The sequence below is a fragment of the Telmatherina bonti genome (genome assembly GCF_933228915.1).
Source record: "Telmatherina bonti genome assembly, chromosome: 6".
In the NCBI taxonomy this organism is placed as follows: Eukaryota; Metazoa; Chordata; class Actinopteri; order Atheriniformes; family Telmatherinidae; genus Telmatherina; species Telmatherina bonti.
Genome location: NC_136624.1, coordinates 23,482,774 through 23,498,490, shown reverse-complemented (window position 1 = coordinate 23,498,490; position 15,717 = coordinate 23,482,774). Strand labels below are relative to the sequence as shown.

The window sequence follows — 15,717 nt, the reverse complement described above, 5'->3', positions numbered from 1 at the left end:
CAAAACACATTGTGCACAGAAGAACTTGAAAGCTGCAGAAGAATTATCACAAAAGTGAATTTGAACAGGAGCTGCTGGTTGTTTAAAGAACATCCTACTCAGAGCAGTACAAAAGTCTTAGAATAACCATCCAGAGCCCTGACCTAAATCTCCAAAAGCTCCCATGGGATTTCATACAAAAAATTATGTCAGTATGGAATAATTTTATGGGTAAAACAGAGAAAATTGTGCTGTTATTATATAATTGCTTAACCATGTTAATGGAGTATAAATTTAATTTTGTCCAAATCATTTTCATATTTTTTTTTTTATTCTTCACGTTTTATTTTGTAAACCAGATAATTTAAGATCTGTATAAGAAATGAAAATCTTTTTAGTTTTAAGGAGCTAAAATGAGGATTTCATCAAAATAGAGAATTCTTCAGAACTTACAGCAATCCTGCCTGATATTGTCTGAGACAGAAACTGGACAATTCACTGAAAGGCTTTTTTATTGACACAAGCAAGCTATTTTTTTTATTATTTTCTTTTATTAATTGATTCCTTTTGTATTCCCATAACATTAGAGCAAGTAACAAGCCATCTTTACACTGTAAAAACTAAACAAATCCTCCTTAATACATAAAAGAAACATAGAAGCCGCAAAATCAGAACACACTTTTGAGCCGGGCAAATGAAAAAAAAAAAGAAGAAAAAACGACTGGGCATCCAAAGAAGATGGGAGTGGTGAATGATCACAGGATTCTTTCAGTTATAAAGAAAATCCTCAGCACAACATCCAGCAAAGTGAAGAAAAGTCTCAAGAAGGTCAGCATATCATTATCTACATCTGCTATAAGAGAAGACTTCACAAGAAAAAATACACCATCAGATACTCGCCTTTTTAACTGCAAGTCCAAAGAATAGAAAGACCAGACTAGAGTTAAACAGAAAACATAGAAAAACACTCTGATTTCAAGAGCAGCTTTCTTTGTAAAATAAAACTGATATGAACTTGTTGCAAAGTGACTGAAGGAAAAAAAATGATATAGGTGTGGAAAAGCTTATGACTGAAAAGACGCAGCATCACCTGTTATACAGGTAGAGAAAGAGTGTGAGGACATACGTGCATTACTTGTATTTGCATTGAATTACGACTTCTGTTTATGAATATTTATGGCAGTACACCGAAGCAGCCTGATGAATTATTAAGAGCATGGTGATATGCTGTTTACACAGATTTAGCCAAGTTCAGTAAAGCTGCTTGGACAGCACTACCCAGCGCACGACTGCACTGCAGTCTATGATCTAAAACATGCTCTGTAAGCAGCCCAGGATATTTTTCAAGTTTAAGAAATGGAATATTCTGCTATGACAGTCAGTCTGAGAGACCAAACTGCAATTCAGTTGCTGAAGACAAACCTAATGGCTGAAAAGCACAAACATTCAGACCAGCATCATTAAAGACTTGCCAAAAAAACACAAAGAAGAAAACCAGTCCTTTGGTCCACTTACCTCAACACGCGGAATGCGACGAACAGCAGCAACAGCGGCAGTGTCGCACAGATTGCTTGTCTCCAAGAAATGTGAATGGTTATAATGTTGGAGGGACTATTATTTATTTTAGTATTTTCATAGCAGCTCATGACCAATAAAGCATCAAGGATGTAGAGTCGGGAGATCGATTTTGCTCAAATCGATATAAATCTTGCTGTTAACTCTACTTTACAAAAGAAAATGAAAACTCTAAGTTCATCCTACTTTAAAACTAAGAAACAACCTGGTAAATATCATCATTTGTTGGCAGACTGATCCAAAAAATTTCATCTTTCACAGTCACTGTAATCCTCGCTGACTGATTGTAGAGCTACACAACGGTGACAAATGATAAATATTTTTAAACTTTCTGGTGTCGTGACAAAAAAAAAGACAAAATTTCACATGCACAAATGCCACCTGTCACTTTGCTGGAGGAGGGCAACAATTTTTGCCTCATCACATAATTTCCATAGGAAATGAATGGCGAGGAAGCAACGTCACTCCCAGTGTGTTGAGTTACTTTAAAGCGAGCCCTTTGTTTGAATTTGAATTCACCTACACCCCAGTGTCCCGTCCCGAAGCGCTGTATGAGGTGGCTTGTGCAGAGCCTAAAAGGTTTATTAGAAGAAACCTTAAGTTTATACCATTTCCGCTCAGCTAAAGTTAGTAGACATAGGTTGTCTATGTGTAGCTCTTCGGTATAACTGTTAGTTACATATAAAAAGTCCCTCTTTCAGCCTTTTTTGCTGAATAGTAGTGTGCTTGATTATATTTTATTCTAAAATATGTTGCAAAATCTGAGTACCGTATTGAGTAGCCTGCTTACAACTCTAAGGTCTGGATGCAACAAACTCCTCTGTGCAAACCTAATCTAATCTAAACTGTATCTGTGGAGGACTTATCTTTACTACTGACCTCTCTGCTCACCTTCCAATGGCTCCGATACCCTCCGAAGACAACCAGTGGCTCGCCCAAAATCCCACTGAGAACAAAAGAAAGACTCAAACCTCAAGTTCAGACTGCCAGATCCACTGAAAATTTGGCCCATACACATCTTCTTAAAAAAAAAAAAAAAAAACTTATTATATAGTTTATATATAATTTATTATATAATTACTGGCTGGCAGTCTGGTTGGCTGGCTGGATGGATGGATGGATGGATGGATGGATGGATGGATGGATGGATGGTAATGGAGGTCGCCAGTTGAAATCCATATGAATATATGGAGAACATTTAACCAGTCCTGCATCAGAAATGATGATGTAATGACAATAACACACATAAAGGATCAAATAAATAAAACATTTATATTAGTAGTTGTATTTAGTCCCATACTTTGAGCTTACAAGGTTGCAATTTTATTGTCACTCACCTTATAATTTATTGAGTTCATGCTTAGATGAGAGATCTCGTGTGTGTGTGTGTGTATGTGTGTGTGTGTGTGTGTGTGTGTGTGTGTGTGCGGGTAATTGTTACATAGGTGGAATTCTTTCATGTGAAAGTGAACTAGGTTATTATTCAGTTAACAAAAGTACACAGCCATGACTTAAAGATGACACGTATCTTTCCAAGCAAGAGCTTGGAAGATTTCTATTAACCCATTTCTTTTAATATGTTTATGTGCAGGCTAAGCCTGGGGTATTTATTTAAGAAGAAGCAAAAAGGTCTTTTTCAGTGTTAAAAGTGAAAGGCATGACAATTAAAGTATGTTGTACTTAAACTGAGTCTCTTCTGCTGAATGTCAGCCACATCTCTGAGCTCCTTAATTGAACCGAATGAAAAACCCTTGCACAGAGTTTGATACCAAGTGACAACCTGTGGGGGGGGGGCAACAGGAAAAATGGACATCCCCAAGCCAGCTCTCAGTGGAGCAACATCTGTTGAAACCATCCTCTCATCTCAACACTGAGCATCTTTAGGTCCTTGCAAAATAAAAAAAAAAAGCTTGCACAAGTATTGTACAAGTTTGAAACCATGTGTCATTATGATTTTCCCCTCATCCAGGAATTGAAAGGGCCCGTCTGCTTCATTTAAAATCTATACAACAGAGTGTTGTCGGAAAGAACCTGTCAGCTCTATTGATTTTCTTTTTATCCTCATCAATATTTATTTAATAATTTATGCTTTCACTCTCATTTCCATTGTAGTAAATAAGACTACTGTGAGGCAGGTCATCAAATGATCTTTTTGGAAACTTCATCTCTTACCTTTTCACTCATTGTTCACAGTGTATCTCTTTCAGTTTCCAGTTAATCTTTGCCTCTACCTGGTTAGCAACAACTGCCAATGTGTGCATACAAGACTTCACCCCTGGTGTAACTCTTTTAACCTCTTTTTGTCAACAGACGAGACATCGTTTGAAGCAGGGATCAAAGTTCAGATCCACACCCAGGATGAGCCCCCTTTCATAGACCAGCTGGGTTTTGGAGTGGCACCGGGGTTCCAGACCTTTGTCTCCTGTCAGGAACAACGGGTATGTCTTTAAGAGATGGCAAAAACTCACAACACAATAAGATTAATCAGCATTTCTGCTCATAAAGCTGCTTGAAATTAAGCCTTTTAGCTTTGCACTGCCGTGATCTCAATACAAAGGATGTGATTAGTATAGATTAGTGTAGATTTATAATTGCTTCCACTTAAAAAGATTTCCTTTAAACATTAGTTTAGTCTTTATGCTTTGCAAGTCTTGCAGCATTTTTGTACAAAGAAATGCTGTGATATTTAGTGCACACAATTTATACCATGGCAGTTAATATTGCATACAATGCATCATGGCTTCTGGTGGTTCTGTTTGTTCCTGTACCAGTTGAGTCGCCATATAAATCAGCAACAAGCTGACCTGCAACACTCTCAGATGCAAAAGTCTGAGACGTAAAGTAAAATAGAATCCAACAAAACAAGTAAGACACAAATATATGCTTTGCAAATATTATGCATCTATTTATGCAGGGAAACTGCTGTAACTGGCAAAGAGGAGGTAAGTCATGTGATTTTACCAACTGAACCTTGAAAAAAATCCAGTTATGTACAAAACATTGAGATATAAATTTACAGCAGTACATCATGGTGAGGACAAATGAGATTATTCAGGAAATGAGTTTTGCTTCTCCTTGGACTGGAAAAGGTTATGAGATCATCTCTAACAAGTTTTGCACCAGTCTTCAGTCAAGCAGAAAAATGAAGGAATTTCAATATATTGTTTCCATTCCTGGGAGTAGCCAACCAACAAAATGCAGCAAGGTCACAGGGACTCAGAATAACTTTAAGGTTTCACACACGTTGCTCTCTACTAACCTTTAATATCTGACCCAAAAAATAATACAGAATTCTGTTGTCAGAAGTCTTTTTTTAAGCCTAATAAAAATGTAAAAATACCCTAATCTGAGTATTCTGCATGTAACTATTTGTCATGTCATTTGTCAATATTATTGTGGTGCAAAAGATATACACTGTGGCAGAAGTTTAAGATTGTGCACCGCTGGGTTTTGAAGAAAGTTTCTACTATAAAGTGATGAAATAGTTGTCAAAGACTGTATGCATCAAATACAATACACAAGATCCAAGTTACATTCAGCCATCTTAATGAATTTTCAAGTGGAAACCTGGGTAAAGTTCTGTCAGACTTCTGACGTCATCACAGCACTGAGACAGATCTGGTCAAAGCGAGTCATGCATCAGTCCTGGTTTTGCTGAATCTTAGGGCTGCGTTTGATATTGTAGATCCCAGAATCCTGGTGCACAGGCTAGAGAACTGGGTTTGACTTTTTGCAGTGAACCTTACCACTAATTATCACAGTTATGCAGACAAAACAAAACTTTGTTTTTCTCACCAGACCGCTGCAGCCCAATAGACTTACTTACAGAATAGATTTTAAAACCCTGTTGATTGTTTACAAACCACAGAACGATTTAGATCTAGAGTTTATCTGTGATATGTTCCAAGAATATAAACCTTGCAGGGCTCTTAGATCTTAAGAGTCATTCAGGAGTCCAGACTGAACATGGAGAATCAGCATTTAGCTGTCATGCTGATAACAAGTGGAACAAACTGCCAGTGGACATTAAACTCTCACCAAATGTAAATACTTTTAAATCCAGTGAGAAAACATCTGTTTTCTCGTCCACATATGCATAGAATCCAATAACTTTTAACTTATCTTGCATTTAAGAACGATATCAATTATTTCAATATCACTTTAAATTAATTTTCGCTATTTGTTGCTACCTTTTATTACTTTTTAATCCTTTCCTTGCACCATATCTAATGCGTTTAATGTTTTATGTAAATCACTTTGAATTGTTTTGTACATAAGCAGAAAGCTGTCATCCTAATAAAGAAGTTGGGACCATATCACGGTGTAAAGTCATAGTTTTATTGTAAAAATGTGAAACTTATTACGTTAAAACGTGATACATTTTGTAGTGAAAAAGTGGACTACAAAGCATATTTATCTTTGAATAAGGTAATTGTTAATGAAGTAGATCAGATAGATGTCTAATTTATCAAATGGGATGAAGCTATACTTTGCAGGAGAGACTGTGATGGTGAAGCTTGGAGGACACTGTGACGAACCAGACTGCACTGTCTGTGTGTCGGCAAATTAAATCTCGCAGTCCCAGCATATAGTCTTTATCATTTTAAATTTTGTTTTCAGAAGACAGTGCGGCCATAATCATAGCCACTGGTTCATATCAACCAAAAGTAATACACACACCCAGACACACACATACACACACACCATCTCATTGTATGCGGGCAGGTAAGGTTGCTCAAACCTGTCCCACATTCCTGTGTGTACAACAATAAATCAGAGAAGAAAAATTAATCCTTGATTAAAAAAAAAAAAAAAAAAAGGAAAAAGAAAAGAACTGAAAATTTTCTCCTTGGTGAGAATAATATCCACAAAATGCCTTTTGCTTTAACATGTCAAAGGTCTCAACATCTTCTACACGGTACATTGTGTTGCATGGGAGAGTCGCAGTCCTGCAAGTGTTAGGAGTTTCCCTGCTGTAACACACATGACACACATCAGGCAGACTTGTGCAGGGCTTCACGTCAGACTCTGCACAAGTCTGCTAATGACCCACCTATTTGAGTCAGGTGAGTTGCATCAGGGAAACTCCCAACACTTGCAGGATTGTGGCACTCCAGCAAAATTGTAAGGTTATAATGTGATATCACAGTTTTTTGTTGTTTTTTTTAATTGGGGTGACAGCTCTGTCTGTAGTCTTGCACATTAAAAGAAATGTGCTCTACAAATAAAATGGCTTTGCCCTGCCTAGTAAAAATTGTATAAGTGGGTAACAAGACTCTGCAGAGGCTGGAAACCAATCAGGGAAGACAGGAACTGGAGAAGGGGCTGATGGGTAGCAGGTCTGACTGCAGGCTCTCGCTCTGCTCAGATCCTTTGTGCACATTCCACTGGAGAGCTTTGATTCCTTGTGCCTCTGGTAAGATGGACTTTTGGGGTTTTATGATCACTGTTGCATTTTGGAACTGTCTTTATCTGTAAGGGCGTTGTAGGGGTGCATGCACCATGAGGTGTTTGTATTTCAGTGGTTTTAATTGTGGGTCTGCCTTAAGTTGTTTGTGAAGACTGAAAACTTGCTTTTTGTTTTTAGGCACAGCACTGACTGTTCTTCATTTTATTTTAGTTTAGCAATAAATATTTAGCTTTATTCATTTTTATTTTTATGATTAGCATAGGATTTGAGTTTGTTTAGTGTTAGAGTTTTAACATGAGAAACATTGTGTTTCTGGTGCTGCGGCTGGTGTGGTGCTCCATTACCAAGAGTGGTTACCATACTGGGAGTTCGCTTTAGAGGGTTATATGGTTTGTCATTGGACATAGTTACAGTATGAGCTTGGTGTTTTTTATGTGAAGCATGTTGAATTTAAATTTCTTTGGAATACTTAGCACACCGCCAGTCTCTTTCCAGTGAGTGGTTGGTTTCCCAGCTGTAGCATGCCGGTCTATCATCTTTTCATTTCTGTGCATGTCTGTGCTCTTAGTTTTAGCTTTTGTAAAATAAATGGCATGTGTATGACCCACAATGACTTTTGTGGCCTCATCATTGAAGCCCATGTGTGCGAGAGCTCCTCTACGGTTAAATTATGGTCATGATGATCAGTTTTTATTTTTTTAAACTTCTATGAAAAGCTGTGATTTCAAGTCATTTATACAGAAATATAGAAAACTGAAGGATTTTTTAAACTTCTCAGCATGGCTGTATCCTCGAGCAGAAATCAGTAGAGGGATAAGGAACCTTTGTAACCAGTGTTTTTGTTTTCTAACTTCACAAGCCCCAGACTTGTAGTCTTTGGTCCCCACTGACAGTACTTTCAGTCGCATCACTCGAGGCCATTTACAATCATCATGGGACACGGAAACTTCAGTTCAACTTTTCACACACATGCCGCAGTACTCCCCAAAATATGTAAACAGCAGAAATCCCTGGGTGGTCTTTATGAAATTACTTACAATTTGCCTTCAAAGACGCTGATGTGTTTGCATGCTGACTTCCTGCACCCAATCACCTAATCTGGTCTGATGGGAGAGACCAGCACACATCGCTAGTGATGCATCTTCCTTTGATGTGTCTTTAGATACATCAAAGGAAGATGTTTTATGTATTTCAACGTCAGATATCCATGCATGGCTCAGGTGACTCCTGCCAGTGTTGATCAAACTCCAGGCTGAGTAGCGCCGCTCACACTCTTGTGCTCAGTCTCTCTGAGCCGCAGCTAGCTGTCGGATCTCTGTGCTGCCTTGCAGGCTTCTGCCCTTGTCTGCTCCATCATGAGAGCTTTACTTGAACTTTTTTTCAGCCAGTCAGCATCTCAGTCACTTGACATTTTGTTTGAAATCTCTGAAAGGCATCAAAGAATAATGATACAGATTCTGAATATATAAAAGCTGGCTATGAGAACTACGAATCTTTTAGCAATTTCCAAGACAAAGAATAAAAGTCTCTATTTAAATCCAGAGTTTAACAACTGTTGTAGACTGTACACAAACACTGCAGTGTTTGCAGTTCTCACCTTACAATGATTCAATTACTAACAAGTTACTATTTAACTATTTATGCAGAGTTAAGCTAATCACACACAAACTTTGAAACAACCACAAGGTTATATCGACACTCGGCACTTGTGTTTGTGACAGTAATTGTTCCAAAGAATTACGTCGGGAACACAGAAATTGGAGCAATGTTAAGTCAATGTTGACCCTTTGTGTACATTCACTTCACTTTATTTTGCAACCATCAAATGAAGTGACTATGTCTAATAAATGCGGTCTTTTCTCATAATGAAAGTGGTGTAAAGGACATTGGATATGCAATTTGAAAGAAAAAGATGTCTTTCATGAACAACAGAGACCAAACCTACCGTGGACATACTCTTTTCCTCTACTGGACAGTACTGCATGTACAAACAATATCTTTTTCCCTCCAAGCTCTGACCTTATTCAGACTCCCTTTCACCACACAGTTCCCTCAAATCCCCCAAAACAGCCATATCTTCTGTGAAGCCTCCATGATATCAGCATTGACACAGTTCTGTACTCTGCTGTATGCCGATCTGTTTGCACTGCCTAGTTTGCATTGATGCTTCATGACATGGACAGTGTTTGTTTGCACCGTTCGTATGTATCTTCTAATCTTTTTGCTGCATGAATAATTACTGATGACATATCTTGCAATAAATCTATAAAGCTTAGTTATTGAGCCACAGAAGAAGGTAACATGAGTGACATGAACCATAGGAGGTTTTTTTCAGATCTCATGAAGTCAAAATGAAGAATCACAATGCAAGTTCATTGCTTTCGATTAATTTCTGTTTTTTAGATTAAAGGAAAAGATTTAGTGACAGCATCCACAAATAGGATGCTATAGCACAGGGGCTCTTTATTTCTTCTTTACTATGAGGGAGGCAAGAAAAGGCAGATTTTAACCACCAAGTCTCTAATGTAGCGTTGCACTTCAAGTGATTATGTTTTTATTGTTTGTTTTGGGTTTGTTTTTTTTTTGTTTGGTTTTTTTTTTTTTTTTTGTCGTTGGGGACCTCAAACTTAATAGTTCCCCTCACAGGGCCTTAACAAAAATAACATGCAAACTTTGTCCAATTGGACTGTCACGCTTGGTCTTTCTCAGTGTAATGGGTGTATGTAGGTTATTCCTCTCAACTGTGAGTAATTCTGTGGGCATGGTGAGTTCGCAGACGAATCATTAGCTCTGGCACCTAATATGCTACAGAACCATGCATAATGAATGGAGGAGAGAAAGAGGAGGATTTTGGAGTGATCTCAGTCCCTCCACGTCCACACTTCTAGAAAATGCATTCCTGTGTCAAAAGGCTGTTGCAGGACTTTGCATGCTGCCAGTGTCGCGTCTGCAGGAGTGTATGCATCTTTGTTTTTGTTTTTTTTCTCTGCCTCCCGCTGACTCTATCACTTTTTCCATTTCTACATTCATTACAGTTCCTCTCTTTAATCTCTTTGCTTTCTTTCTGTCTGTTTGCATTTATTTATTCCATTGTCTGGCAGGCTTGCTGTTCATTAATCTAATTCAATTTGTCCACACTCATTTAGCAGTGTGCCAAGCTTTCAGGGACTTTTCATTTGGCCAAACTGTCACTCACCTTGACTACATAAAAAACAAAAAAAAACAAAAAACTGCAATATCACCAGCCTAAACATAAAAAGCAAAAATAGAAAAGTTTCTTCCTTCATCCTCCTCTTTCTGTCCACTGGATCTGCTTACTTGCCTTTTTCTTCTTTTTTATTTGCTGTCTCGCTCAGTTAACAAAGGAGGAATTGAGGTCAATATCTTATCATGATTTGTTTCCTTTCTTGTGGTCGTTAAACAGCGAAGCACACAGCAAAACGTCCTTAAATCTAATACGCTGGATTCCCTTTTGTGTACGCTGGCAGGTGTTTAGCCACCTGGAAATTATGTTGACCGAGTGTTTTAGAAACCCTATAAAGCTTTGAAAATGTACAGAACTAGAGCACCTTTTAGGATGAAAGAGCTAAAGTCAAGGAGCTCCTCCACATCATCTAGTCCATGTCGTGATGCACTTTTTATCGATTAGCTCGTTCTATGGAGTGCTGATGGTTTTTATGCTCTTTTTGACTTTGCGAAATGTTCTCAATGTGAAATTAATCAGAGGACTCATTAAAATGTCCTGATAAGGCTTTAGTCAAGGCCATCTGCGTTTTTCCCATGCCCTGTATGGTATGTGTCCATTTGTGAGGATTTTCTGTGCACGATGAAAATGGTTTTGCATTATTAGTAACCAAATCCAGATTGCAGAACCCCTTGGCTGCATATTTTACCCTGGTTCAAATTGTAAAATGCAGGTTCCTAAATCACAATGGTGGCCTTTAATTTATTGCTGTGTGAGCACTCAGTGATGCACAGTTTAAATCATTGAGACAGAAACACACATGGGCTTTTCTCATAGCCCCCTGCGTCATTGAATGCATCAGATTTCCAGCCTATTTTTATTAAAGCTGGATTAAATGTAAATGAGTACTGATATTGTAACGTAAGATGCAAATCGCATAATGCACTCCTCCAGAGTGATCCCAGTTCACTTTGGCTTCATCAACAATATGATGCAAACTCTTGCATAAATATTATTAATTCAGATTTAGTTAGGTGAAGAACACATATTTATATTCTCATATTAAAATTTCTAATAAATCTCCATGCTTTTTTTTTTTCAGTTCAATCTTTTTCTTATATAAAATCTATCAGGACGCTGCCACTGAGCCTGAAAATAAGACTGCCTTAGGCTGTTAATCTCTCTGGTGGTCAAGAAATATGCTCATCATCATCCCATCTTTATTCATATCTGCTTATTTATAGAGGGATGTTGGTTTCACCCCATGCTGTGGTTATTTCCTGCTGATAACTTATTAGCTGTCTCATCCTTTATGCAAGCTGCTCATATAGCAGTTGTATACCAATTTAGTTTATGTATATAGCCTGTATATGTACAAAATATTCTGTATTATATTGTAAATTATTATACAATATTAACAGGAAAACTGGAAAGTTATTTAAAAATATGCATTAGTTTTCCAGAAAACTAATACATTTATCATGTTTAGTTTTTGTGTTTTAAGCCATTGCTTAAGCAATACCGAAAAGAAAAAGGAGTCAAGCTTATTACAGCTTCTTATATTTAAATATTTTCCTTTCAAGACATAAGTGTCTTTCAACCTGTTTGTATAAATATGCAAGCCATAAAGACGAAAACAAGAAATTGAGTTAAAGGAAAATATTTATATCGATAAAGCAAATGACATCATTTTAAAAATTGAATTAGATATACATTTTTGACTCATAGTAAGAAATTTTTGTAATTGGATAACAAATCATTCTTAAATACACAACCGGTTGTGTGCTCTGTTTCACTTGATTGCCACTTGAGTAATGTTCTGTTACTTCTCAAATTATTTTTTTTTTACCTTATCTTAATTCATTCTTTCTATCTGAAATGACAAAGTTTTGTTGTTTTGTTTTTTTTTTTTGTTGTTGTTTTTTTAATGATACGATTATAGTAGCCCTGCAATGGACTGTCGAGCTGTCCAGGATGTACCCTGCCTTTCACCCAATGACTGCTGGGATAGGCTCCAGCTTCCCCGCGACCTTGGACTAAGCGGTTAGGAAAATGAACGAAGAGCGATTATAGTAACACAGTTGGCCAGTTATAGTTTTGACTTTTTCCTTTTCTTTCAAAGCTGTTGCATGATTCTTCAGTATCTTTTATGATAAAATATTCCTCCTTTGTCTTTCCTCAAGAAACTGGGAGTTTTCAAGTCGACTAATTTTTACAAATGAGGCATCCCATGGGGCCATTAATAAATGTCATCTTTCCAATCAGACTTAGCATTTGTTTATAATCAGAGTTATGTCTTAACTGGGCCATGCCAAACATGTTGGGCCCCAGCAGAACTGAACAACTTATCTCACCCATAAATGTGAATCCTGCACACCATTCAGAGATTTTCTTCACCTTCACCTGTTAAGCAAAGATTAATTTTAAAGTTTTGCTCAAAGGGCAAAGTTTTTCTCTATCTTGGATACAACTCATGGAGTTGGATGTTATGTAGCATCCTTTGTGATGTTTGAGCTGTCAAAGAAAATTAGATTTTCATCAATAACTCCAGTGCCAAGCATTTCAGGTATAAATAACCCACTGTCTGCGGTATCATTTCTTTGCCAGTATATCATTTTTCATGTGGATTAAGTCATACAAACAGATTTTTTTTCTGTTCCTGTGATAGTTTTTCCTTGTGAAGCGATGATGCAGACATTCAAAGACAAAGCCCATAAAATCAAAACTAAGAGTTTGTTTTATACAGCTCTTCCTAATCATGTTAATCTTTTTTTTTTATTATTCATTTCATGCAGTAAATCAAAACACATTTTTAAATCTGAACATATCTTCAAATTAAATTCGAATGAAATAAGGAGCAGCAGAAGGAAAGTCTTTCATTATTTGCTCCCTTTTCACCCAAACATCAGTACAGTATGTAACCAAACAGACCAAAACATTATTACAGGATGGAAATAAAATATTTCTACAGAACTTAATCAGGTACATGACATCCCACAAACTAACCCCCCACTTTTCATCTTTTTCTTGTGACTTCCAGTTTTACAACTCATTTTTACTCATATATTACAATGTAGTTTAATTTTCACATTATTCATAATATCTGTTTCATTAAAACTTCCTTAATTCTCCTTTTAAACAAGAGTTTTGATGGTAATTCTTTTACTTCTTGGTCCAAAACATTCAACAGACTCCTTTCACTGACACACATTGTTCCTTTAATGTAGTCCTAAAATACGGTTTTCTGAAAATACCAATATTTTTAAATGAATCATGACTTTCTCTGTTTGTAAATCTTTTCTGGTAACAGATTTTGATTTGCTTTAAACAATACAAGCAAAATTTTATAGTCAGCTATGTCCTGAAATTTTAACAGTTTATGTTAAAATAATTGATTTGATTAATCTAATCAAATCTAACTAATAATTCATAGGACACTGAAAATGAAACCCAGTAGTACTGAGGTGGGTGATGACAAGAAGAAATAAAGCTTAACATAAAAAAAGAAACAAAAAGCATGACAGAAGCAACAACAATGCCTGAGCACTGTTGAAATGTATGCAATATAGTGTAGCATAGACAGAGTTTGATGGTTTTGTGTGCCATTGCGTTGTCCAAATGTTTGCTATATATTAAGATAAAAACATGCAATAATGCCTGGAAAAGACAAAACTATGCATCTCAAGTTAAGCATGCAAATATAGGCTGTGACATTATGCATTACCAAATGACTTGTGTGCATGATGAAGCTGAGGTCTGATCGAGTCAGAGGCAGAGTCTGGATGTTTGATCATTTGGTTCATTGTGTTTTGGCAGAGGTTGCACAAGAATAATAGGAAAATCCATCCATCCTGTGGTTGGAACACAAGGTGCATGGCATTGTGGCTGTGAAAAGTGGAACTCTTACAACATCACAGCTCTGCTGCACAGCTGATACTATTCAGCTTCTGCACGAGGAGTGGGCAGTACAATGAAAGCACGGAGGGAGACTAGAAATAGGAGAGCGTAGGAGACAAGCTTCCACAATAGCCAACGCTGTACAGATGTATCCGCTATGAACTAAGGACAAAATTCACCTCCGATGCCAAATACTGTAAATGTGTGTAATGGCTTCTCAGCTGGGCAGAGTAACAGGTTTGTTATCTTGCTGACAGAAAGTACAAGGTCAAATGGCTGCATTATCAGCTCACAGACAGGATGTTCAGCACTTTATGACTAAAGAGGTTCTCTCTCTCTTTCAGCTGACATACCTGCCTCCTCCGTGGGGGGACTGCAAGTCCACACCAATGGACTCGGACTTCTTCAGTTCGTATAGCATCACGGCCTGCAGGATCGACTGCGAGACCCGATACCTGGTGGAGAACTGCAACTGCAGGATGGTCCACATGCCCGGTATCTCAGCACTGCACACAGACACAATGTACCCACGTTTATGTAACGGCGAAGAGCTGTAGAAGCTGTTGCTGTAATCTCATTGAAAACACTTTCATGTGAAGCTGCTGTGACAAGAACTACTCGAGGAGCAAACAGCTTTTTGGCAGCGACTGCAGAAAAATCAAGATACTTTCACACTTCAGTGGATCAGAAAACTCAACTATATTCCCTTTTGTGTTTGTGCAGTGATTAAAGCGGGTGTTTGCTGTCTCCCTCTTGTGTTTAATCACTGTGTGGGATCTCAGATGGCAAATTGAAAAAGAGCTTGGCGCAGAGGAAACATTTGGATTTGGCCTCTGTTAGCTTTCCCTCACCTACCTTGTAAAAATGTCTGTGCTCCATCACAGAGCAGGCTGACAATCTGTCTGTGTGCTAATCAGGATTAGCCGCTATCTTGTTGTGATTGTGCAGATGATTGTTGTGAGTCCACAGAGAAGTCCCCATTTCAAATCCACTTCCCAGTGGACTGCCCTCTACTCCAGTTCATCTCTCAATCTCCCTGTCACTGGGGGGATTTTTAAAGAAAATGCAGTGAGTTATTGCGGCGAGGAAGTAATTTCCTCCACGTCCACATTGGCTCTTTATCCCTTGTTATACTGATAGGTCGGGAAAACGGGCTCAACTGCCAGAGTTAGAAAGATAGAAACATGGTTGACAGAGATTGAAAGTGATGATGAATGAAATCAATTATGAGATCTGATCACATTTTTGATGAATATCCAGTTGTGATAAGGACAGCAGTGACAGTCTGACACTAAATTAATTATAGGCTCAGGTCTTCCTGTCGTCCGTGCTCTTTTGAAATCCTCTTTTTTGTGTTCAGACTGAGAGCATTGTGTTTGTTCTGCCTGTCATTAGGAGACGCCCCATACTGCACCCCGGAGCAGTACAAGGAGTGTGCAGATCCTGCCCTAGGTAAGGAGATAAAGCAGCACGGTGCTTGTGGGTGTACGTTGTTTGTTGCACATCCAGCTGTTCAGAGCTTCTGATCCAGGCTGATAACAGATAATAGTGTTCCTTTAGTATGATTTTCACACTGTGGTCCTCCTCTTCACACACTCCTGTCGCCCCATCAGCTGAAACCTTTCAAGCCTTTCATGTCAGCTGCTTGTTTTTTTCTTACCGACCGATCTCT

At 37.9% G+C, this 15,717-nt stretch overlaps 1 protein-coding gene across 2 annotated transcripts in view; it reads left to right on the top strand.

Annotated features, from left to right (window-relative positions):
- Positions 1 to 15,717, top strand: part of asic1b (acid-sensing (proton-gated) ion channel 1b) — a gene marked incomplete at its 5' end in the record, with an annotated part of 186,608 nt that overhangs the window by 161,470 nt on the left and 9,421 nt on the right. For both annotated transcript variants that reach the window (XM_079242426.1, XM_079242425.1), the window contains 3 exons: positions 3,865 to 3,992; positions 14,390 to 14,540; positions 15,441 to 15,497. In XM_079242426.1, coding sequence (XP_079098552.1) covers positions 3,865 to 3,992; positions 14,390 to 14,540; positions 15,441 to 15,497 — 336 coding nt within the window. The remainder of the gene's footprint in view (positions 1 to 3,864; positions 3,993 to 14,389; positions 14,541 to 15,440; positions 15,498 to 15,717) is intronic.